Source organism: Chelonoidis abingdonii, chromosome 5 (genome assembly GCF_003597395.2).
Source record: "Chelonoidis abingdonii isolate Lonesome George chromosome 5, CheloAbing_2.0, whole genome shotgun sequence".
NCBI lineage: Eukaryota > Metazoa > Chordata > Testudines > Testudinidae > Chelonoidis > Chelonoidis abingdonii.
Genome location: NC_133773.1, coordinates 45,055,964 through 45,082,907, shown reverse-complemented (window position 1 = coordinate 45,082,907; position 26,944 = coordinate 45,055,964). Strand labels below are relative to the sequence as shown.

The 26,944-nt window shown below is 39.2% G+C and overlaps 1 protein-coding gene across 1 annotated transcript in view; it reads right to left on the bottom strand.

Annotated features, from left to right (window-relative positions):
• Positions 1 to 26,944, bottom strand: part of FAT4 (FAT atypical cadherin 4) — a 230,837-nt gene that overhangs the window by 14,259 nt on the left and 189,634 nt on the right. Inside the window, exons 10-15 of the mRNA XM_032775006.2 lie at positions 22,165 to 22,269; positions 19,325 to 19,632; positions 10,415 to 10,500; positions 8,234 to 8,413; positions 5,782 to 5,906; positions 4,597 to 4,814 (exon numbers count right to left, since the gene is read on the bottom strand). Of these exons, the coding sequence (XP_032630897.1) occupies positions 4,597 to 4,814; positions 5,782 to 5,906; positions 8,234 to 8,413; positions 10,415 to 10,500; positions 19,325 to 19,632; positions 22,165 to 22,269 (1,022 nt within the window). The remainder of the gene's footprint in view (positions 1 to 4,596; positions 4,815 to 5,781; positions 5,907 to 8,233; positions 8,414 to 10,414; positions 10,501 to 19,324; positions 19,633 to 22,164; positions 22,270 to 26,944) is intronic.

Sequence of the window (26,944 nt, the reverse complement as noted above, 5' to 3'; positions counted from 1 at the left end):
CGCTTGGCACTTGCTTGCACTTACCAGCCACCGCAGCTTGCAGCGCGCAGCCAGTGCCAGCTTGAAATGGGATGGAGGGCAGGGCCCTGCTGGCCCAGAGCTGGCCTGCAGCAGGGGCTGCACTGATGGACAAACAGGAGGATCAGCCAGCTTTGCCCCACCCTCAGCCTTGCACACTCACCCCATTATTGGGCACTGGACCCCCCACTCACCACTGGTGGGTGGGCGGCTGGCGAGCAGGGATCCAGCGCACAGCAGGACCTGCCAGTACTGATGTGGGGGAGACAGAAAATATGGGACAATTTGCCTGTTTTTAAGGAAAAGTCAAGACATCTGCAGGAGGGCTTAAATTCAGGACTATCCTTTAAAAACTGGATGTCTGGTCACCCTACCTAACAGGAAATAGGGGACAGAAGGGTACAGGCAGTTGGGTGTTGGCATTTAAATGCATACAAGATGTACATTCAGCCCCTGGTTGAGAATCAGAGTTCAAAGGCATGAATGGGTAGTTTTACTTTTTAAGCCAATTTTCAGGAGCAAGGAATAGGGTAGTGAGAGCTGGTGTATGGATCTGTGGACATTGGGCCACCAGGTCACGTGGAGATGACAAAGCGATGTTGTCTTGGCATGACAGGAGAGGCATACTCTGAGACCAGCTAATGCCCCTCTTATACTCTTTCGCAGCCAGGAGCAGCCACTAGACATGAATGCTGTGCATATGGGGAAAAGAATTTGGGATTTTATAGGTGGGCTGACTTAATCATGATGGTTAAGAGAGATTTAAGGCAGGTTCAGGACCTCCTCCGAGGGCGGGGGAGGTGGATTATAAACTGGTCTGAAATACTAGAGCAGAGGATATGGGAGGGGCACCACAGGTAGACAAGGATTGAAGGTGTGTAAAGTTGGAAGACAGAGAGCAGAAATATTTTTAACCACTGTTAGGGAAGGAATTGTTAAGTATCTGGGAACCTGGTTAGGTGGTGGAGTGAGGCAGCCAAATGAATTGCTGGATCCTCATTTTGGCAGGTGTCTGATGCAAGTACTCATTCCATAGGTCTAGTTCCCTGATGAACCAGAATTGGAAGTGGAACTAGAGGGAGGAATGCCCTAAAGAAGCTTCAGAACAGGGTTGCGGATCAGATACAACATCTGGTACAACGACGACACAACCCTCTCTCCCCGCCTTATTACCCTCATACAGAGGAGCAAGGCTGAGTCCCAGCAATGGGATGAGACCAGCTTTGGAGGGCTGATCGCAGCTTTCAAATACGTAGGTGGAAATGATTAAGGAAGGAACAATGACCTGCACTGTATGATTCATTGCTAGATACTTCCCAGATGAGTTAACAAAGTCAATTAAACCACATCACTCACATCTTGTCTTTCTTCCTGCACATCTGGGATAAAGGACCATATTGGTCATTTGATCTCCTGTATAATACAGGCCATACAATTTCACCTAATAACTGCTGCATTTATCTCATTGTTTTTGACTGAGCTAGAACAGATCGTGTAGGAAGACAACAAATCTTAATTAATAGACTTCAAGTGATAGAGAATCCATCATATCCCTTTATAAATTGCTTCAGTGATTAATTACTCAAACTGGTCCCCCTCCCCTTTTTACTTATTTCCAGTATGAATTTGTCTAGCTTCAGCTCTGAGCCACTAAATCTTATTATGTCCTCATTTTCTACATTAAAGAGCCCCCTGACTCATAACGAGAAACCTAATTATGAACGTTCACTGAATTCTCCAACTTTTTTCTAAATTAAAATACTTGCAATCTTGATGGTCCTGATTCATCACTGTGTCACTCCAGTTTTATCCCACTGTAATTCCATTTAAATCAGTGAGTAATAATGGGAGTAAAGCAGGTGTGATTTAGGTACTGTAGCTTATTTATAACATGTTCTAGTTTTGAAACATATTCAGATTTTTATCCCTTTTCCATATGCTTAATATCTTGCTGGTCAAATAAGTTAACAAGTCGCACAAATCAAGTAACCAAATAATTTTGAAGGTGAGTCAAAATATTCAGAGTCAGATTACAAAAATCAAGCACTTAAAAAAGTACTGTGACTTTCAGAAGTGCTGAGAATTCACAACTCTCAGTGGAGTCAACTGGCTTCTAAACTCAGGCCAACAAGATGGATAATTTTGGCCACAGTACATAGGGCATCATATTACCCGAAGGAAGAGCTGGATTTACCATTTGATCTCAAGCTTTAACTTTTTCACACTGAGAAAAGCAAGGCCTGATAATACTGCAGAGACGATCCTTAGGCTGCATTTTCACAAAGTGGTTCTGAAAATCTCTCATTGCCCCAGACAAGACACAAGGAATGTGGTTTAATGAGAATGCAACTTTATTAACTCATCTGGGAACTATCCAGCAATAAATCAAATAAGGCAGGTCATCATTCCTTCCCTAATCTGTTCCACTTGTTAGAGGTTCCCCGCACCCTGCCACAGCTGGTCCCCAGCCTCTGGCTGGGAACCCACCACCCTCCCTTCATGAGGATTAAAGGGCTGGGAAAGGGGGGTTTCTCCCAACCATACCAGAGACTGGGAGCCTCAACCCTATTCATCAGCTACTTTAGGTGATGCCTTCCCCTAAATCCACTTCCAATTCCAGTTTATCAGGGAACTGATAAACCATTGGATGGTGCCTACACTAGGCATCTGCCAAGTTGTGACAACTTGAATCATACCTATGGTCCTATCCATCAGGTCTCTGGGCTGCTGCAGGAAGGCAAAAAAAAAGAAAAAAAAAAAAAGCCTCCACCCACCCTGATCAATCTGCCAATGAGGGAAAAATTCCTTCCCAGTCTCCAAAAGGCAACTAGCACCATGTATACAGCTGACCCTCTCCCCCCACCCCAAAAAAAACCTCACAAAGAAACCCAGTCAACCCCCTACCTCAAACAAATAAACAAAGAAGAGCCCTACACTAATCCCAGGGATGAGAGGGTAGATCTGCTGGTCAGTAGTGCTGTGTAGACTTATATGTCCTCCTCTCTGTTCCAAAGGAGACTATGAACTTCCACATAGCTCCTCCCTTACCCACTCTTAGCTACATTCTCCTTCTCCCCTCTAGCTCTCGCAATAGGGAGAAGGGCTGGTGAGGGGGAAACCCCCTTTGAAGGAGAAACAGCTTCTTTCCGCCTACAGCTTCAGATGATGACCCCCATCTTTGAAGCTGCTGGGGTGCATTGTTGCTGCACCCTTGCTGTAGCTTCATCATTGCAAAAAATGATGGGAGTTCTACTGTAAACAAGCTGCTTGCACTTTAAACCACCAAAGTTTACTTTGTCTTTTTTTTATCATGCTTATTGCCTGCCAAATTTCCACTGTAGGCAAAATTTAAGCATTTTATTTATTCCCACCAAGCTAGTCTTCACTAGCCAAATTTGCAGAATTGAAAACAAGAAGATCTCCTCAGATGTTATGAATCAAGGGGTACAACTTGTAGCTAGGGATGCATAAAATATGGCTCCTGGCTACTGCTCTCTTTCTGTACATATAGGGTGAGAGCAAAGTAGATACCTGCAGTTTTTCATTGTTAAGCAACAAAGTGCTATCCATTTTTATTAATCTAACAAGGAAAATGCAAATAAAAATAAATATGTTTTAATGCATTTGTTTTTTATACAATAAGGCTATAAATTATATGCAAATTAAGTCCTGATTATGGGTTTCTTGGAAGTTGATAATGCAGTCCTTTTTGTCAGAAAAGTTGTGCACTCCTGGTAGGAATGGAAACCAGGCAAGCAGACAATATCCATGCTGGCTGAGGCAAAGAAAGTGTGGTCTTATGTAGGAGTTTCTCTAAATGTTGGGAAAAAATTGGAAAGAATTCCAGTAGTCAAGGAAACTTGGAGATTGCATCTATCCAATAAAGAGGTTTGCCAGCATCACTGCTGTACTCATTTAGAATTATGACTAAGTGGATTGAGTCATAGCCACGGACTAAACTCATCAGTTTCTCTTGAGAAAGGTAACTTATCTAGGGCTAAACAGTTGGAAAAAAACTGCATGGAGCTTAAAGCACTGATTTAGTGGAACATCTCAGAATCATGTAATGTTTGCCTTTTTAACATCTCCATTCTGGTGAGCAAGATAAACTCCAGGAAGGGTGACTTTATGGATATGAAATAAGATTGTCTGGCATGTACTGTGTTAGTATGAATTCATGAAAACTTGTTGGCTTGTGTTTGGTAGTCTGACAGTGTGGTGAGGGAGTGTCTGAAGAAAGAAAACATAAAAGGCCAACAGGAAAAAGTTTTGCACTCTAGAATGCAACTTAGTAGTGTTAACAAATATGGCAACAAATATGTTCCTGCTGGCCTTAAAATAGCCCTTACTTGGAGTCTAGACAAAACTGATTAGAAACAAAACCATTAAGACCTTCTGATATCTTGGAAAATAATGAAAGAATCGTTGAGAAGATGAAAGATACTGGAATAGCGCCCAGCATTAGTCAAAGCTGTAATATTTTATAAAGAAAAAGACAAGGGCAACAGAAGAGGTGATTTAGATCACTACACAGCAGGCAGTGCAATCAAATCAAGTCAGCATTAGCTTTAATCCTACCTTCACAGTAGTGTAATTGCTGCTTTCCTGGATATGAATTAAAATTCCATTCTCGCTCCTTGTCCTGAATTTCACTTCCAAATGGTTCACACTCAGGGGCTCCAAAATGGCTCCCTTACTGCCATATTTCATCATGTACTCTCGTTTCTTATTCCGGCTCATGTGGTAGTCAAGGCGTCCTTTGCCTTCTAATGATAAGGCAGTATCGGCAGTAATATCTAGGACAAATATAGGAGGAAGCGTTGAGTATGCTTTATCTAATTCTTTTGTTGGGGTAAAGTAGGTGAGAAGAAATAGGAGTGTGTGAAGCCTTGGCTTCAACCGTATACTCTTTGGCCACTGCAGCTGACCCAGCAGTGCTATGTGAGACAGAGAGAGCGTGAGTGAGTTATCTTACTGCTAGTATAGGGCAGGAGTAAATTAAAACACCCTGGGAGCAAGGGGAAAACAAGGAAGGAATTTTGGCTCTGTGAGCTACGATTTTTTTCTTGGTATGCCCTTGTTTCCCTTTACTCTGGACAGTGTCCTTGGGATAAAATAAATTGTATGCTCTTCAAGGTAGGAACAATGCTCTATTTGTTTTGTAAAATACCTAGCACACTTTAGGGTGGTATAAACTAATATATAATATTAATTACACTGCAGAATCCTCAAAATCCTACCAGAAATGCAGCAAAACTCTTTTGTAAGCTAGTACAACAGCATCTAAATAATCAATACAATAATGGAATATGTAAGAAAACAGAGAAGGTAGACATGAACAGAATTAAATGGTTTTCACAGAGCAATCACAAAAATAAATAAAATCTGAATATATCTTAATTAGCTTGCTATATTATGCAATCTTAGCTATATTATGTAGAGCTATTTATTTGCAAATTAATAATTGTAGACATAATTATGGGTTTTTTTTGAAAAATAAATGAGCTCCTCTTGTTTGTATTTACATTTATATATGTGTTTTCTTATTTGAACTTTTTCCCCTACCATATTCAAAGTGATAATAGGGCAAAAAGTCAATGTGTCACTTTTGTTCATAATTGTTGTAACAATGAATGCAAGCATGACACGTTTTCATCATTTAACAACAGTTAATGTCATCTAAACATAAAACCCAACTGCACGTGATTAAACTGTGTGATTAACTGTAGATTAAACAGAAGGATAATTAAGCCTTCTACATACATTTTTCACAGTGTTTCCCAGTCAATCCATCTTTGCAATAACATTGCTGCCATGACCAGTAATCAACACAGGTGCCACCGTGTTGGCAAGGGCTAATTGCACAAGCTCCTTCTAATCTAGGGCATCTAAAACAAATCAAAAGAGTAGTCACTGGAGTATGTACTTTAAACAAACAAAATAAGCCTTTTGGATGGAGTCATATGTGTTTAAGTGATACCACCCCTTCCTCCCCAACCCACATGGATGGATTGTTTAAAGTCTCTTGTAAAGTAGTAAAAAGTAATAGTGTTAAGTTCTCTGCACTGAAGAAATCTGATATATTGAAACAGTTCCCAGTTTTCAGTGCCAAGTTGTAACACTATTAGAAAAAGAGAGAGGACTTCAGAGGGAACTAGGAGGAAATACAAAAACTCTGTCTTATATGCTACACATTAGATAGTAACTTGAATAATTTGCAAATAATATTCATATGCATATATATCAGTGTTTATGTATGTCTTAAAAAACAACAGTCTTCTCAAAGACTACTATGCTCAAACATGTACAATATCTTTATGGCAGTCTTACATTTGGGTTACACAATAAAAATAATGAAAATTATCATCTTTCATTCCATGACTTCAGGTTGTACTCTGGTCTTTCCCTCAACCTCCTTTCAGTCACATTCTTTGTATACACATATTCTTGGCCTAACAATGTAATACAAAAAGGATCTGTAATATTCCTACAGTACATATAATCTGAAACAGGAATGGGGAAGGGAACTACCATGTAATGAACTTGAATTGAAAGTAGTATTTTTAGATATAAATGAATTATGTAGTCTGAATCTTTGCCTAAGACAGAGACTGTTAAAATTAGTTGAGAGGTTTTCAGAACTGGTACAAGATTACTGTTGAAGTTTATGGTCTGTGAAGAAGGTTACATGGCTAAAATTTTAAGCACATGCATACATTTTAAAGCTCCCACTGGCCGAGGGATGTGCTGGCCGACGCTTCCCGCAGCCCCCATTAGCCTGGAATGGCGAACGTGGCCAGTGGGAGCTGCGATCGGCCAAACCTGCGGATGCTGCAGGTAAACAAACTATCCTGGCCCACCAGCGGATTTCCCTGATGGGTCGCATGCCAAAGGTTGCCGATCCCTGTTGTAGAGGTTTGTCATCATTTAAAAAGGTTGAAATTTCATCAATATTTTCTTAGATAATAACCTTTTAAAGGAGGTGGGTAGGGTGGTTTTAACTTTGAATCTGCCAAGCAAATCTCGAAGAAAACCTGGAGCCATCTTGCATTGTTAAACTGCCCAAGGTACTAAAGGAAAAGTCTTGATTGGCAGCAGTCTTTGATGGTGAAAGATACAAAATCCAAAGACATTTTTTTACTTCGGTGGCATGTCCCAAGACGCTGTTTTCTAGGAGAATGTTATTGAAGTTGACATCTTCAGCTACAGAAGCTCAGGAAGTCTCACACCATAAGAAATAACACAAGCTTGGGAGGTGAAAAGGGTAAAGACGAACCAGGGCTGCCGGGCGGGCGCGGGGGGGGGGGAGGCAAGTGGGGCAATTTGCCTGAGGCCCCGCAGGGGCCCCCATGAGAGTTTTTCGGGGGTCCTGGAGCGGGGTCTTTCGCTCGCTCCGGGGGCCCCAGAAAACTCTCACGGGCCTGGGCCCCCGGAGCATCTTCCATGACAATTCAACGACGGGGGACCCTTCAGCTCCGGAACCTGCTGCCGAACTGCCCCGAAGACCCGCGGTGGCAGGTCCTGGGGCAGAAGGACCCCCCCACCGCAGTGCTGTGTCTTCGGCAGCAATTTGGTGACAGGGGGTCCTTCTACCCTGGGACCCGCCACCAAAGTGCCGCGTCTTTGGCAGCAACTGCTGAAGACCCCAGGCTCCCTGAATCCTCTGGGCGGCCCTGAGATGAACTAGCAATTACGGGTTTGCAAGCCATACTGTTGCTATAACTATAATTTCAAACAGTGAGATGGAAAAAAAACCAATTGATTCAGCTAATCAATCATTTCTAAAACAGCACTCACAAAAGGAGATTGTATGGGGGAAATTCAGTTATATTTGACTGGGAAAGTGAGAGAACAGACATTTGGGATAAAAACAAAAGGGGAAGGTTAGTGAATCATACCAGTATAGTCAAATCCATGTGGAATTTACATGGACTTTTTTAAAAAGAGCTACTTTATTTCAGACTGCTGGACAACAAAAATACTAAATAATGGTAGAAATGTACTGTTGCTGCTTTGTGGAAAATTGGAATTGGGTTTCTGCAAACTCTGATTTCTCCATAATCTTATTTCCAAGTTTAGATCCTTCCTTGGTCCTTTACATCTGATAGCATATTGTATATTCATATTCACAGGCATTTGAATTAATTAACATTTAACTCTCATGCCATTTTCTTTTTTTATAGATATTATCAGATACTAGGTACAGCTGACATACCGATCTAAGATTCCTTGAGCTGCCAAAGCCTGGCTGGGTTCCAGAGGACGTCCATTGACTGCAAACTCCATTATACAACCCACAAAATCATGACTTTCCACCTGTCCTCTCCTATGAAGTATTGGCTCTAGAGATCTAATGCCACCAACAGTTACTCGATTTGGTTGTACATCGAGAGTCCTAGAACAGAAGCAGAAGAATCGATGTATTAATATCAGCACATAAATTGGCGATAATAGAATAACTCATATCTTCTAAGTCTAAGATCTTTCATTTCTACAGTTCAATTTCTACAGTTCATTTTTTGCAGTCACAGAATTATTGCATAAGTGATCAATCTGCTCTAGTTAAAACCACCTCTGAAACAACCATTACAATGGGCCTAAACCTGAAGTTCTCACTCAGTTTTTACTTAAGCAAATCTCCTTTAACTGGATGGGGAGTTTTGCTTGAGTCAGTATTGAATAAAGATTTGACCTAATGATATTTATAATTGGGAGTGATATTTAATTACAAGTTGGAGCACCATATTACAAGGCAATAAGGTGCTTTGTTAGTGGGGAAGCCATAGGGCTAAATGAAAAGTGAGCTAGATAATGGTGAGAAAATAGCAACAATATTAACAATACTTAGAATACAGCACTTTTCATCTTCAAAATGTATTTAAATATTAACTAATTAGTCCTCACAACACTCCTATAAAGTGAGGTAGGTACAACACACTTCTTCCCTCCCACCACGCTAAAAGTGAAAACAGCAAATAAAAACAATACAGATATTTGGAAATTATTCCAAATATACAGGAAAAAAAATTGAGAATAGTTACTTAGCCTGAGGACGTAGCAATCAGCTGGGAGATAAGAGTATGTCTGAGATTGGTGCTATTTCTCATGTATTCATAAGAAGTGAAAAGTAAAGTTAAACAGCAGCAGAGTGAAAATTAGGAGCTAATGTAACTGCTGGATCATGAATTTGGGTCTGTATTCCTATATTTATTCAGGTAAAATGATTTTTTTTTGGTAAAAACAAGGGCATTAGGAGGCTTTGCTAAGGAAAATTTCTAACACTAGCCACTGTAGAATTTCAAATATTCTAAGGATAATTGGGCTAGAAACAGGTGGAGTGAGAGTTTGCTGAGCTAAACATAAACTTTTTTTTAAAAATTGTGAGGTGAACTCCTGACCCCATTGAAATCAATGGGAGTTTTGTCTCTGACTTCAGTGGTGCCAGGATTTCATCCTATAAGCCTGATTCTGTGACTGGTCCATATGCACATTTTGGCCTGACTGCAATGGAAGTTCCACACATAGAGTGACTGGTAACTGGGAGCCTAAATTTTAAAGCTTGGCTATTTTAATTCCATAATGAGAGATATTTATCCTGAGACAAAACTCTATTCTAATCACCCCAGAGGCTAAAATCCCCACAGGCTAAAAACATAAAAACCTGATGGATATTGGTGCAGAATCAGAATTGCTGACTTCACTGTTCTTAAAAGGTACATTTTACATTGCTTAGATTATGACCAGATTCTGTCATCAGCCAGTCAGAAAATATCTGATTCACGAGTACAGTTTTTTAAAGTCTTTAATGCTTTTATCAGTAAGCAGATTATAACTGGCTAAAGTTTTCTTTTACTTTTTAAAGCATCAGTGATTCTGACTGTCTGATATTCTGGTTTGATAATTAATGTGGGCTAGATTGTGAATTTTCACTATGGCGAATGAAGGGAAAGAAGGAGTCCCATTACACCACTTTTCAGGCTGCCCAAAGCTGTATGTCTGCTACTTTTCCCCAGAATTGGGGACTTGGCAGTCTTGGCTCTACCCCTCTCCCTCCAACAGGGCATCAGCCCATACAATTGAGCTGGATCACAGTAAGAGCAGGGGATGCAGTGTTTGAATTTGCTGCTGCAATAGGCCTGTTGAAAATTACTACACCCTGGAACAAGAAAGAAGCAGGGAGGGAATTCTGCCTCAGGAAAGAATGCCTCCTCAGGCCAGTCCTGCTGTAGTACAGCTTATGCCAACATTGCTTGTACCGGGCTATGCCTAAAGACAAAAGACCCCCTTCTATTAGCTGGTCTGACACAGCAGTTATTCTAAATTTCTCCTATTTATAACGATTTTTAAATTTTACCTCTTCTTTTTATCACAAAGAGCAAAATGAAATATTCTTTACCAGTCAGTGGAAACAGCCATATTACTAACAGTACAATAGCCTGGTTCCTGGTCCTCAGAACAGGAGTCCACCGTCAAGGATGCTGCCTGCAAAGAAACACAAAAATGTGTTTAATATTAGAAGGACTGACTATCTAATCTCATTTTCACCACTTTAACATTTGTTTGATTATTAAATACAAAAATATCCAATGGTTTAGTTAGTCACATTATACCAGATTTTCTTCCCTTGGGCATTCACAAAACTGTACATACATAAACCTATGCCTATACTTTGCAGGTCCGATGGCTTACAATTGCCCTTCAAGTATTCCAATAGTCATATGGCTACAGCCCTTGCCTCTGCACCTTGAAAACCTAGGTAACACTTGTATCTGCACAGGATTTAAACTATTGAAAGGGTATGCACAAGTATGAAAGCAGACACAGGTGTTTGAAGGCCCAGATGTTTTGCATGCACAGGTGGAAAAGAGGTCCACCTCAAAATTAACCCTTTTCAGGGCCGGCCCACAACATTTTGGCACCTGAGGCGGGGAGCTCAAATGATGCCCCCATAACCCCTTGCTTAGGCCAAAACTTTGAAAGGTCTCAATTCTGTTTTATTCCTGTTCTACTCCTCTTATGGTACTGTTCTGCTACCTACCCCAATAAAGGAGAACTAACAACTTAAAATGCCTTCTTCAAAAATGTTAAGTAACACTTAACTTTCAAACGCCAGAACAGCAAAATGTAACTTTTCTTCTCTGCATCGTAAACACTGGCATTTTTATCTGTTTGAATAATCAAAGTGGTGCTTTCTGTGCCTTCTTGGTTGCAAAGATTTAAAATGCTTCCTGTTGATGGTCCACAGTCTGGGCCAGCTCATGTTCTAATCAGATGGTTGCAAAGCCAACCAGCCTCTCTTATTAACTTCAGCTTGGAGAAGCTGCATTCTCCACTGGCAACTGTTACAGGAAGTGTTAGAAGTATGCGCAGAGCAACAAAAACATTTGGAAGGAGGGTGGTCATCTTATTTGTGCACATATATTTCTGAACAACCTTTGGAGTTGATCCTGCTGAAATGTATCTTGAAAGGGCTTTCAGTTCATCTCCTAAATCAATCTCATCAATATCATGCATGCCATTATATGTTAACACTGTCTCTAGTGCCCTGCATTGCTGGTGTAGGTCTTCTTCAGTTATAGTGAGGAGTTTTGGAATATCATACAATATCCCAAATATACTGCTGTGTTCCTTGAGCCGAATGAAACATTCTTCAACTGACTATTGCACAATCTAGCATCTGGTTAAAGAATTCAACTTTGAATTGTTTGGGGTCTCTTATGGGATTATCCCATGCCTTATAATAAAAATGTTTTCTTCTTCAGTGACTCTTGTATTCTTGAATGTGTGGGAAAATAGCTTCAGTGTGAAGTTCCTCTGCCAACTTCTGTGCACTCTTCAGAATGTTATGAAATCCCTCATCTGATCGGTAAGACTCTAGGTATGACTTTGCTTTGTCCAATTGTTCCATTGCTCCAGACATATCCAGGTCACCACCTTGGAGTCTCCTGCTTACAACAGTATGTCATTCCACAACACTAAGACACACAGAAATTGAAGTATCTATGTTTCTGGTGATCCATTTCCCTCTGCCACTGTTCTCCCATGAACAGTTCCTGTCATAGCATTATCCTCCATAATGGCAACTATGCATCTCTATCTTCCTAGTTTGGTGTTTGATAGGCTTATTGCCTCCCACTCGACTTTCCCATAGTGTGGCACTCAGCAGTTTCGATGTCAGAGAGGATTTCCTAGATGCTGCTTCAAAATTGCCATCGATGAGTTATGCAGAGAAAAATCATAGATGCTTGTAATAACATTAAATTCGCAGCCTCACTAGAGCGATGTTACTCACTGACCCCAGTTCAATGATAAGAACTTGATGGGACAAAATGTTTGAGGTTTATTCGGATCCATGTGCTGCATTCTTGTTCTTTCTTCTCATTTTGCACCTTATCATAGCCCTGACCTCTCAGTCAGCTATTCACATTCCCGTATTCCAGCTTTTAAGAAGCACATTTTTCATACCAGCTCCTGTAGTATCATCAATGTCAATAAATTCTAGAGAGCTCTCTGACAGTCACCATTGCAGGACATTTTCACTAGGTTCTGTGAATGTTACAAAACAAAAATCATTTGTTCTGTATGGCTGGTGTCAGGTGTGCATTCCAGAATAACAGAGTAATACTTGCTGACTTCAGATCTGCCACAATCTTCTGTTTGATTTTTGTTGCCAGTAACTGTATGATCTCATTTGAATTGTTTTTCCAAAGTAGTTGTGTGTGTACATTCTTGGGTGGTGACTCTTCTTAGTGCTCCTGGAGTACAGCATCAAACTCAGGCCATCAGCTCCACAATTTTAAGGAAGTTTCCATTGTTTGGCACATACAGCTGACCTGAAGGACCATGCAGTGCTAGGTTTCGGGTAGCAAGCATTCTCACATGGCAATAGCCTTTCCAGAACTTTTTAGTAGATCATAGATTCATTGATTCTAGGACTGAAAGGGATCTCGAGAGGTCATCGAGTCCAGTCCCCTGCTCATGGCAGGACAAAATACTGTCTAGACCATCCTGATAGACATTTATTCTAACCTACTCTTAAATATCTCCAGAGATGTGAGATTCCACAACCTCCCTAGGCAATTTATTCCAGTGTTTAAACACCCTGACAGTTAGGAACTTTTCCTAATGTCTAAACCTAAACCTCTCTTGCTGCAGTTTAAGCCCATTGCTTCTGTTCAATCCTTAGAGGTTAAGTGAACAAGTTTTCTCCTCCTCCTGATGACCCCTTTTAGATACCTGAAAACTGCTCTATCATGTCCCTCTCAGTCTTCTCTTTTCCAAACTAAACAAAACCATCTTTCAGCCTTCCTTCATAAGTCATGTTCTCTAGACTTTAATCATTCTTGCTGCTCTTCTCTGGACCCCTCCAATTTCTCCACATCTTTCTTGAAATGCGGTGCCCAGAACTGGACACAGTATTCCAGTTGGGCCTAACCAGCGCAGAAGAGCGGAAGAATGACTTCTCGTGTCTTGCTCACAACACACTTGTTAATGCATCCAGATCATGTTTGCTTTTTTTGCAACAGCATCACACTGTTGACTCATATTTAGCTTGTGGTCCACTATAACCCCTAGTAAAGAGACTCTGATGCAATCTTCTTAGTGCTGTCATCTTAGGTGGCCTTTAACTTTAGTCTCATCTCAAGCTCTCCACCTATGGAACTCTCTGGTGATTTCCTGCCTTCTCATGGCATGCCAGTCTCCTAGCCAATTTTTCCAGTCCTTTGTTCCCATAGAACTCAGTGTGGCTGGAACATTAGACTGGAAGAGTTTGCAACAAAACAGTATGCAGCATTCTGGGTTTTTAGTACATAAGCCATGGCCTCTTCACTTTGTCACCATGGGGATTTCACACCAGTAATGTGTTGGTGGAAACTTCTATTTTTCATTGTCTTTGGAGAACATGAAGTTTTTCACTTAATGTGGCCCATGCAGTACAAAGAACGCCCTCAGGCTACTGCTCAAGTGGGTCCACGGGCCTGGATCATCTAGACTTAAGCGTACCAAACTCCGCCAGCAGCTGTTTCTTGTACCTCCACCACACTCTTCTCTGATCTACACTTTTCTTCAGGAATGTACATGGTTACATCCATTTGAGATGAAGATATGGATGCTGTAATAGCTTCCAGGTCTCCTGCACTCTGACTAACCAGAAGATCGGGCATCTCCTCATTACTCACATTCTCACTGGGGCCGGAAGTCTCACCATGAACATTTGTGTCTAAGTATCTCAGGAGAGCTCCTTCCTGCTTAGATAGAAAACCTTCCTCTGCTTTCTTTCTTTTTCTGAATGCTGCCCCAGGAGGGCATTTTCTTCTTTCATTCATGACTGCTGTTCTGTGCCAGCTATAGTGGCTCTCAACACTCATTTGAAGGGAGCAAATAAGCAGGCTGGTAGCAAGGCCTGAATGAGACAAGCTATCAGCATCTTAAGGGCCTAACTGGTCCCTACTACTTCAGTTGACTGCCTGTTCTCCTCAAATGGGTTCAGGGAAGCAGGAGGAAACAGGAAGCTTCCTGAGAAGCTGGTGTTAATCAGTCTAGACTCCCCGGGTGCTAGAGAGGTACATAAGAGGCTCCTCCTCCTCTCTCTCCCTGCAGCTCCTGCTGCTTTCTGTTATTCCCTCTTACCTTTTCTCCTGCCTGCCTGTTATGTCTCTTGTGCCCTCTTTCCTCAAGCACAGCACTCCATCATCTCTCTGCATCTAGAACAGAAAGAATACATATGCACCATCAGCAGACACAATTTTCTACACTCTGGGTCCTAGTGGCACTCTTCCCCACCCTCACACATAGAGTCTGGCACCTGAGGCCATACTGTATTCTGCTATTGATCTTCACATAAAAGTCCCACTAGGCTCAACGTTAGTTCCTTCATGGACTAGACTATGGTATCTAATATATATTTTCAATTTGATTCAAAGTGTGTCTTCCCAAAGCCTTGGGCAGAGTACAAACATTATCAGTAAAAAACTGTCATAAACAAACTGGACTAATGTTCAAAACCACATACCTCTCTCAGTCCACCCCTAACAAAGATTCTCCCATATGCATCATACTTCCCCAGAAGAATAGCGGGGAGAGCATATAGTGTACTGATCGGAACTTCGCAGACACTACAACGATGGAAAGAATTATCTCCTCCTTTGTTTCCTGCACAGTCTTGGCATAAGACCTCTAACATGACTTCTGCTTCGATTTTTTCAAAGTCTGAGACTTCCACCATGAGGACTCTATCTCTCTTCACACATCCTTTGTTGTAAATCACTTTGTATACTAACGTGACCTATGAGGTTGATGTATGAGAAGAGGGCATTTGGGAGCCACCTTATCAATCAGTAAGAAAAGATAATTACAGTGTGCTACCAAAGTAGCTATCAATGAAGTGGTTGTCAGCTGTACTCTGAGCATTCTTCCTCCAAGCCATCTCAAAAAGGTCTGGTTCCATTAGCTTCCCCAGGTGAATCAATAAAACAGGTGGAGTGAGCAACTCTGTGGGATAATCCAATGGTCATTGCGGAGGCAATGATATCTGGAGATGCCAGAAATGGAGAGCCATCTTCTGCACAGACAATGAAGTCACCCAGATCAATCGGTTTTGGTAACTCCAATTTCAAATAAGGTATGGTGTTATATTTATGACCTCTTCACTAACACTCTAATCTAATGTCCATAAAATCAGCTGAATGACTCCCACTTATTTTAATGGGAATTGAATTGAGTCTTCTGAAATTTTTATTTTATTCCCAGTTTAGCAGAAGCAATACAAAAATGTGCCACTTCCCCAGTAATGACAGGTGGAATGTACTGCATAACAAAATGGAAGGTTAATTACTCCTTATGTCAAATTTTCAAAACATAAATGTGATCATCTGGATGTATCTTCAGCTTTCATATTACAGCAAAATGCATAGAAGCAGTTTATGGCAAATTTAAATCAAATGTTACCACTCGACAACAGTTTAGTCAATGTTTATGTTTATGTAACTCTACAGGAGCTGTACAAACACTAAATGATATTAATGTGTCATTCTTGTGTAATATATTGACTTTTTTTGCTTATAATTAAGTTCACTCACCACTAACATTAATGTCTGGTTGAAATTCTTACAAAATCTCCACACTTCATTTCCAAATACCCACCATGAACTGAAACATCATACTGAATTCATGGTTCTCAAATTCAAATCACTTACTATAGTATGTTCAAATTATGTATTTCTTTCCTCTGTTTTATTTTTAAAATGAAAGCTTATCTTGCATTTCTTTCCATACATAATGAATAACCTATTCCTCTTGAGAAACATGAGCCAGCAGCACCTAAGTACATTATATGCTGAGTATAAATGAAACAGTTCATAGAGCACATAAAATTAGTTGGCTAGTCTATATACATATTTTAAGAGTACATTAACAACAAAAATGAAAGATGAGATTTTGTTTTTACTAAGCTCAATAAATGTAATTTCCACTAATTTACAGAGGTACACATTCTAAAAAGAAGGATGAGCTACAAGTCCATCGGAAGGGCTGGATATTTGAGACCATATTTTGCTTGGACCTGAGTTCATACGATTTATTTTCTAACATTAGTCAAATGCTCCTGCTTGTTACTTTAACATTACTCTACAGTTACCTCTTCACGTTATGAGGGTTTCTATCCTGTCACTCTGTAATATCTCAAAACTGACAACTTAATGATTTTACCAGTTTCCGATAAAATCCCACTGCACTGTAGGAAATGACAGATTTGAAATCCTGTAGGGAGGTTATTTTATACATTTTTTGACATGTGGGAGATATTTTTTCCTACAGCAGAAATACTTAAGACAAAAGTGATTCTTTTTACATCTTGTGTTTGTAAACAGCTGAAGTGGTTAAGAAAGATTTAAATACAGCAACTATGTATCAGCATCAAGGCTTTTTTTGAGGCTTGCTTTTAATTTTAAGCATACACAAAGGTAATTTTCTAGAAAAATATACCTTTCAAGTATAATACAGCTCCTTCTATAGACCTGACTAGTTTGTTTGTTACAAATTTTTAACTTGTGTACCTGTAGTTAGGCATATAAATCTTTATTTAAGCATGTATGGTCTGAGTTAATTTAGTTAATAAAATCCATACTTGGATATCTAAATAAACACCTACGTGTCTGGTTAAGAATTTATATTTGAAAATTGGGACCCTAATGTGTTAAATATCTAAAATTAATATATTCCAAGACAAAACAGTATCCACTTGTGTAATTATCCTTCAGAAATACATAGAAAATAACATCTTTACAAACACTTATTGTCATAAACAGATAGTTAAGGGTTAATGCCTCTTTTACTTGTAAAGGGTTAAGAAGTTCACCTAGCCTAGCTGACACCCGACCAGAGGAACCAATGAGGGAAGAAGATGTTTCAAAAGGAAGGAGGGAAGTTTTCCTTTGTTTAGAGTTTCAGTTTCAGCCCGAGTGCAAAAGATCAAGGAACCAGCAGCCTCTTATCAGAGTAGTAAGTTTTAAAAAGGGATAAATAGATTTATGTTTATTTTCTTTGTAACTTGTCTTGGTACCATTAAGGGAATTATCAAATTTGGGTATTCTTGTGTGTATTTATATTTTTGCCCAGGGGAACATCCTCTGTGTTTTGAATCTGTTGTCTGTGAGAGCAGCTGGTATGCTAATCTCTCCCAGAGGATTTTATTTTACCATTCTTTTCTTTAATTAAAAGCCTTTTTCTTAATACCTGATTGATTTTTTCCTTGTTTTTAGATCCAAGGGGGTTGGATCTGGATCCACCAGGAGTTGGTGGGAGAAAGAAGGGGGAATGGTTAATTTCTCCTTGTTTTAAGATCCAAGGGGTCTGGATCTATGTTCATCAGGAAATTGGTGAAGTCTCTTAAGACTACCCAGGGAAGAAAAGAAGTGTTTGGGGGTGGTGGCTGCGATACCAAATCTAAGCTGGTAATTAAGCTTAGAAGTGTCCATGCAGGTCCCCACATCTGTACCCTAAAGTTCAGAGTGGGGAAGAAACCTTGACACTTATAAAAGAAAAATCAAATTTAGGGCAAACTATCCACCTCCAGCACAAATATACATGAAAGTGAAAAAACTGGGTCAGTAACTCTGAGTTGAAAAGAAATGTAGTTGCAGGCTCAAGTTCCTCTCAGAGAAAAGAGCCAATGGCAGAGCCTCTCTGCTGTGTAGAATCACAGATCCACAGCACCCAACTGTTCTTAGGATGCCTGTGTTCTTAGACACCCCTATATTCTAACCTTAAGGCACATCACCCCTAAATAGCAGCATGGTTGGCTCAGTGGTTGAACTTCTATTGGACCCACACAGAGTTTATGCTGTATCTTTTCAGTAAGGCTCCCTGGACATGGGAACAGAGTTTAATGATACAATAGTGCAGTATCCAAGCAGCATTGATTTCTGCAGCATGTAATGGTAGGAAAGCTGTAGGATTCAGAAGGGGCCATGCTGTGTAGAACAGCTGTCCCCTTATTCCAATACTGCTTCTAGCCTGACAGGCAAAACAAAACTTGGAGCCCCAACCAGGTATTGTCCTCATGGACTGACGTTAGTTTCAGGCATGGAGGGAACATTGCTTAGGAGATACTGTTAAGAAAGGAACACAGAGAAAAGGCAAAAAGAAAAAATCACAAAAAAAAAACGGTGAAAAATGGAAAAGGGCAGAGCACCATGTATAAGACAACCATTTCCACTAGCCTAGATTTTTGGGCAGTTCTTCTCTCCCTGATTAATTGTGTAGGCTTCTTTTCAACTAAAAAATGTTTGTTTTAAAAATCATGAACACCTTTGAGAAAATACATGGGTTTAAGTCATAGAAGAATAAAAGACTGGAAGCAGGACAAGTTTTGTAACATCTCTAAAAGTTTAAGAAGCTCTCAGAACCTGAAGATCCCAAGAAATTTGCCTATCTCTACTGCAGCTACAGTAAATAAGTGAAGCATCTACACTCACTCTCTTAGGGTCCACTGTAGGATCACTAAATAATTAGCCTTCACTAATAATCTTCCCCATTGTCTGCAGTAGTTAATTAGTCTTCTGGATAGCTTTTTAGCTCATTCTTGTTCCCATTTTTTCAAGTTCAGATTTTTTTTTTGTATTCTAAGCAAACTATTATAATTCTTCAAGCCTTTTGGACAAGATACAAATTAAAGTGTTTTTTTTCCAAAGCTGGAGGTAAAGCTAGTGAATCCAGCTTTACCAGGTTTTATGTTCATTTGTGCTTACATGGAAACCAAAGTGACTTGGAACTGAATGAACTTAATTCTCAGTGCAGTATTTCTTACCATTCCAGCCCTCCGGGCAATTACAGTGTGAAACTGGCCATCAGACACTTTCTTCGTTGTGGTAAGTTTATACGTGCCACTGCCAAGGTTGTAGGAGAATCTCAGCCTTTCTTCTGTTACTTCCAGAGCCAGGAATTCTGCCCGTTCTCCAGTCTGGTTGTCATAGTTATACAGCATTAAGGCATTACTTTTGATGGTTGCAAACTTTATATAAATATAATTGTTGTTTGGATCCATACTGGGAAACTCCATATAGGACAACTCTTCAAATCCATAACTATTCAATTCACAATGATTTCCAAAGACACCTATAAAAGGAAACATATGTCTGTTATCAAATTATTTTTACCCCATTTAATCAAAGTCCAGGACATAAAAGCAGGTAGTTCAGTGCTTTTAGATGTGTTTATGACTGAGTTTCTTAAAAAGCATCTTAAAACGCCATAAATAAAAACATATACATTTTGGACAAAAAACAATTATTGCCCAATGTGTTATTTGTTACAGTACATACATTACAAAACAACAAATGAAGTTATAGACAACTGGATAAAAAGCTAAGCATACTGTCGTTAATGTCGAGAGGGGTTTTGAAAAAAACTTTTGAGCTGAGATTGTGTCAAATATAGGTATCAATGGACGTAATATATTTTAATCCAGATATGGGGATGTATTTGTTACTGAACATATAAATACAGATGTTCACTTTCCATTCTGTTTTCCATTCCACTTGTATAACCTGAGATTGATTTATAGCTAACTAGTTGATGCAGCTTCATTCTTCTCCTGTCTCCCTGCCACCAACTCTGTGTTTGTATTTATTTGTGCTGGTTCTTTTTCCATTTAGTTTTTTAAATGAATTTTATTGTTACTGCAATGCTGAGCCAAAGAATTTACTCCACAAATATTTGTGGACTTGTGTCAAATAACGTGAAGAGAAATTCAAGCCAAGGTGGAATGCATCTTATTAAATTGTGATTGTTCCATTCCTTCTTGAATTTGGCTATACATTATCTATTAGTCCTTACAGTTCAAGTCTACAATAAACTTAAAATATACTAAGCCTTGTCCATGAGGATGTGCATATTTTTTCTTTGCTATAATCTGGCTACAAACATCCGAGCCTTCCATTTTCTCAGTATTTTATTTAATCTGAATATGTATGTGTACTTCATACATTTTTTTCAAATGTCATTGAACTTGTAATTACTTTTCTTCTTTTCTATCTTAATCTCCAAAAGTTAGATGCATTTATAATGAAATCTGATTATAAATATAGAAAATGAGTAACTCTCTGAGAAAAATGATATAATATAGGATAAGAAATTCATTACAAGTGCAAGACAGATGAAAATTCGCACAACAAAATAGTTAAAAATGTGTTCTGAAGAACATTTTTCTAAGATAGGGTTACTCTTTTGGCTGCCTTGTAAAATATTTGTTTATTTTTTCAGCATTTTTCTTTTTCTGTTTCATTTGTTTTATTTAATATCATTCTTTTCTACATGAACAAAGACAATCCACAATGGATCTGAATTCAGACCCAAGCTTTGTGTGACTGTACCAAGATCTCTGAAGTTACCCTTTTTTATGTTTTGTATCATTACTGGCTGCTCAATTCCTGGTAGAAATTAGTGATAATTAACTTCAAGTAATTATTAAAAGATATTGATAGGACTGTATGAATTCCTGGTTTTATTCTTAGAATTTAGGTCTAGAAACACTGCAAAGTTTTAATAGTAAAACAATAAAAAGAATGGGCCGGGATTAGTGTGGAATGATACAGTAATGTGTTTTGATCTTTCCACATCTTTTCTAATGCTTTTTAGCAAGGTCTAATCATTATAAAAATAAGTGCCATATTCAATATTTGAGATTATGTTGCTCATGAACAGAAGAGTTAATTATGTTTACTGATTCCTTGCCTGCATATTTTTGAGGAGTTGTGACTGCAAATGTGATTACTTTGTAAGAATGCTGAAATACAACAGAAACTTCCCTTTTATAGCTAGAAAACAAAATATGATGCCTTCTTTGCAAATTATTAGTGTGTGAACCAACAGAACTTGATTGTGGAACTTACAATATATAATTCACAATCTTTACACCTACTATAACTGTATAGTTATTCAGAACTCAGTGGTGTGACCTGCACTCAATGGGACTCCTTGTGTAAGGAAGTACTCACCAATGCAAATAAGGGCTGCACAACCTAGGACTCAGAATATTTTTGGGCTTTTCATCTGAGAAATGTCTTCCCCTCTCTTCTGAAACACCAGAAGAAAATAAGGAAAAACTGTAGCTTTAAGGAATCCAAAAAGTGGGGCAGCATGGAATCCAAACAATCCAGGGGAGTTCAGCGATGGATTGTGCAGGAAGTGATGAGTGACCAGTTGCAACGCAAGCAGCCTGGCCCTTTGTAGGCTGGTGTGAAGAGAGGATAGGGTGTAGGAAGGCAGCCGTGATTGTGAGCTGGGCATACAAAGCGGGAGGTATCTTGCACACATGTATGTGTACACACACACACTCTCAAGGACCAGTAAACATCTGGCCATAAGTGTATACCAGGAAAAATCTCCTCTCTTCCCTTTTGTTCTCATGTAGAAGAAACAGAAAGTGATATTATAAATTACTAAGGATTTTTTAAATAGATGCTTTTTTCTCTTAACTGGACTGTATTTTAACTGTATGTCATGGAACCCTAATGATTTGGGATATGCATGTGATTTATTTTGGTAAATTGAAATTGACATAAATAAATATAGGTTTTATTTAAGTGAACCTGAAGAAGTCAGTATATCTATGAAATGTTAACAAAAAAACCCCCAACAGCAACTCACCAAATGGACAGTGGCAATAATATCCTTCCACTCCACTTTGACAGGACCCTCGGTTGAAACAGGGGTTGCATTCACAGTAATTGACAGCGGATTCACATGTTTTCCCTGCAATCAGGTAACCAAATGAACTTCCATGTTAGAGTTTTCATGTCAGTTTCAACACGGGTCTTACTTTAGGCCAACAAGCTTATGAACCTTGAATGTATTTTCCAACTGTGCCTTAGAAAGGAAGAAAGATCCCATGGATCAGTCACAGGATTGGGCATCGAGACTGAGATTCTATTCCCGGCTCTGCTACAGATTTACTGTGTGACGTTGGGAAATTTACTTAACCCTTTAGTGTCTCAAGTTATTATCTTACAAGTGTGTTGTGAGGCTTAATAAGGTGATGTTTGTAAAGCGCACTGAGAGCATCAAATATATAGCTGGGAAGTACTGTTATCCCTATTTTTTTAAGTGCACTGAACTCATCAGGGTGATGGGAATCAAGGATAAAGAAAGCCTAACTTGAATGAGTATGAATGGAGCAGGTTTAACACAGGCAGATATTATAAGTCATTTTTTGTATATTTTCCCATCAATTATGAGCTCCACCCTGAATCAGAAGGACCACGGTCCTCTGGAGCTAAAGCATGTTACTTTAGAGCCAGTTCTCTTCTGAATAGACACTGTCACATGTGCTAAATATTATTCACTAGAGAATAAACTGACAGCCTATAATTCATTTCAACAAGCCTAAACGACAAGTAAGTATTTTTGCAGACTTTGTACATAAATGAAAGAATAATAGCAAGAAGAGAAACTATAAAAGCTGTCACAAGTATGTACAGGAGTGCCAAGCTAAAATGCTGTTCACATGTGAACCATAATCATGTCCCTAATCGAAATAATGAACTAGAGTTCTCTTCTCTGAGGTGCTCAGATACCACAGTGGTGCCTGAATAAACCTCATTTTCCCAGTCCATCACCTCCGTCTTTGCATCCCTCCACTGGTTCTTCCTTTTCCACTGTATCAACCACAAACTACTTGTCTTCATTTTTAATCCCATTCATGGCTTAGCTGCACCCTATTATCTTATACAGTTTACACATGTTGACACCTGGCACTTAGTGATAACAGCCTTTATTGCCAATTAGTCAAAATTCCAACAATCACTTTTATATTTTTCTCATGACACCCTGACAAATCTGCAAAGCCAATTAACCTTATTCAAATCTCTCTTTACAACTCACCTGTACCATTTTGCCTACAGAATACTTGGAAATACTAGGCAGCTGGCATTCTGCTTATAAGTACTACTTATTACACTACAGATAACTGTCTCACTTTCACCACAACACAAATATTAAACACTGTTAGAATACTGCATGGAATAAGAGAAATATAGAGCTGAAAGGGACTTCTAAAAATCATCAAGTCCATCCCGCCTCCCCCTGCGCTGAGATAGGACCAAGTAAACCTAAATCTTTCCTGACAGGTATTTTTCTAACCTGACCTTAGAAACCTTCAATGATGGGAACTCCACAATCTCCATTGGTAACCTCTTCCAGAACTTATATATCTTTAGGAAGTTCTTCCTAATATCTAACTTAAATCTCCCTTGCTGCAGATGAAACCCACTAATTCTTTTCCTACCTTCAGTGGACATGGGGACCAATTGATTAGCATCATGTTTATAAGAGCCCTTAATATATTTGAAAACTGTTATCAGGTCCCCCCTCACTCTTCTTTTCTCAAGACAAAACATGCCCATTTTTCAACCTTTCCTCATAGGTCAAGATTTCTAAACCTTCTGTTGCTGTCCTCTGGACTCTCTCCAATTTATCCACATCTTTCCTCGACTGTGACACCCAGAATTGGACACAGTACTCCAGCTGGGGGTTACCAATTCCACATAGAGTAGGACAGTTACCTCTTGTGTCTTACATATGACAATCTTTTTAATACACTCCAGAATATTAGCCTTTTTTGCAACTGCATCACATTGTTGACTCATATTCAATGTGTGTGTTTCAGCGGTACTACCTTCTAGCCAGTTATTCCCCATTTTGTAGTTGTGCATATGATTTTTCCTTCCAGAGTGAAGTACTCTGGACTTGTCTTTATAGAATTTTATCTATAAAAATTTCTGTTGATTTCAGACCAATTCTCTAATTTGCAAAGCTCGTTTTAAATTCTAATCCTATCCTCCAAAGTGCTTACAACCCCTGCCAGCTTGATGTCTTCCACAAATTTTATAAGCATACTCTCCACTCTATTATCCAGGTAATTAATAAATATATTAAATAGTATTGTACCCAGGACTAACACAGATACATCCTCCCAGTCTGACAGTGAACCAGTGATAACTACTTTTTCAGCAGCCACAGTATAATAATGTCATCTACAGAAATGGTTCTCAAAGCCAGTCCACTGCTTGTTCAGGGAAAGACCTTGGTGGGCCAGGCCGGTTTGTTTACCTGTTGCGTCTGCAGGTTCGGCCGATCGTGGCTCCCACTGGCTGTGGTTCGCCGCTCCAGGTGCTGGCTGACCTTACTGCAGCCCCTATTGGCCTGGAGCGGTGAACCGCAGCCAGTGGGAGCCACGATCGGCCAAACCTGCAGATGCGGCAAGTAAACAAACCGGCCCAGCCCACCAAGGGCTTTCCCTGAACAAGTGGCAGACTGGCTTTGAGAACTACTGATCTACAGCCTATTTCCCTAGTTTTCTTATGAGAATGTCCTGTGGGACTGAGTCAAATACCTTACTAAAATAAAGATATATCATGTCTACTGCTTCCCTCCTATTCACTTGGCCAGTAACCCTGTCAATGAAAGATATTAGGTTGGTTTGGCATGTTTTGTTTTTGAAAAATCCATGCTGGCTATTCCTTATAACCTTATTATCCTGTAGGTGCAACAAATTGAATGTTTAATTAGCATAATCTTGGCTATTTGACCTCCAGAAAACCAAAGCTCTAGTTACCTGAAGGTCACTCATGTCCCATGATGGTAACGTGCAGTATGCAGTACTCTCTGCTTGGTCAGGATCCTACATTTCTGAGTATTTTGGATACCCTTAAATCCATTTAGAAAACTAGGGTTGTACTGTGCTAACTTGTTCAGCATCCTAGAAATTTTGCAACATGTGTCTGCCTGTTTTCAATACCTTTTGGTGAGGGGTTATACATATAAAATTAAATGAAAAAGAAGTGATCAGCCACTTATCCTGTACAGGCTGCTAAATCAGTTGGTACCAGCAATATGACAAGAAAGTGCTGGGAAAAAGTCTTTTTGGTTAATATTAAACTCTTAACTTCACCAAAGGGACTGGAAGCATGTCCAATGCCTGTATCTGATTATACTTTTTTGGGGGGATGGAGGGGGTATTTTAATTTTTTTCTTTTTTTTCTTCGTATGTGCAAGAGGGAGTCTAATCTTTCTCATCTTAGATATAGCTGTTTTGTTTAAGTCATAAAAAATAGTATCCTAGAAATATTGATCTTTGATTGTGTTCAAGTAGGAGATAATATGTGGGTTAGAAATAATAAACTTGACCCACTGACATTTCTGAGTAGTTGTCAAAATTCAAAGCTAATAATGCTAGTTTTTATGACCTAGCTAAAGCAAACTCAATGTACATCTTTTTGTTCTTCCTCATTATCCACTAAGTCAGCTAAAGAGAAGAAAACACATTTAACAATGGTTTGAGCAATTGCTGATACCAGTAAAATTTAGTTTACATTCCTACCAGCTGTTTTGACACAGGAGAAGAAGTTCCCTTTGATTATGCTAGCTTGGGGTACTCTTTAAACTAACATTTATTAAGAATAAAGAGCAAATCCAAGTCTATCTCTGCTGCTCACTGAAGTCTTGAGAGGAATGGCTCTCCATGTTTGAAGTAACTGTGTTGATTTAACAAAGTTGTTTTTGAACCAGTACAGATCACTTATCCTCTTCAAATCAATGCTACACACATTCTTCAATAAATCAGAACCAGGGAACAAAAGTAGAACATAGGATGGCTACTTCAATTTAAGCTTAAGGATTCTCCACACAAGCACTTTCAAAAATTCATTTGATAAGAAGGCCTTTAAGAAAATCTGGTAACCAGGCAGTGAAAGACAAACTCTCATCAGAGATTAAAAACAGAGTAAGAGATAGGAAGTAAAAAACAAAACAGAAATAAGAGACATGCCTACATATAGATCTATAAAATCAACAGATTTGGTATTTAGTTCAATAGCAGTGGAACAGAGCCCTTCGGTACCATGTCAGTAGCCTTCTATCTGTAAAGCCAAACTGCCATAGCCCTATGAATCCAACTACAGAGACTCAGGGAGAGAGAAAAAACAATATATTTTAGAAACCTCCAAAATGATTTAAAATAGCTTTTCCATAAGCCAAGGTATCACAATGTTAATGTTCGGAACAAAATACACCAAGCCAAGAATAAAATGTTCTTTTCTCAGCATAAAGTATAGATTCTCTGCTCTCTGGCATGTTTTTACTTGTGATGGTTCATGAGATATTAAACTTTAAATGTATCCCTTCTCCAGAACCGAATATTTTTCCATCCTGACAGACAATTCTCCAATTCTGGGGAGAAATCTGGGTAGCTGGGAGAGGATATTTCTCTAGCAGATAGGTTTAAATATATATATATATATATATATGAAAGACGGCTCTTGGAAGGTGTTTGAAGGTTACCTATTCCTATGGCAGAAATCTCAGCACATAAACTCTAGCTTTCCAGTTTTAGTAACAAAACTATTCTTAGAAAACATAGCATGTTTTTTCT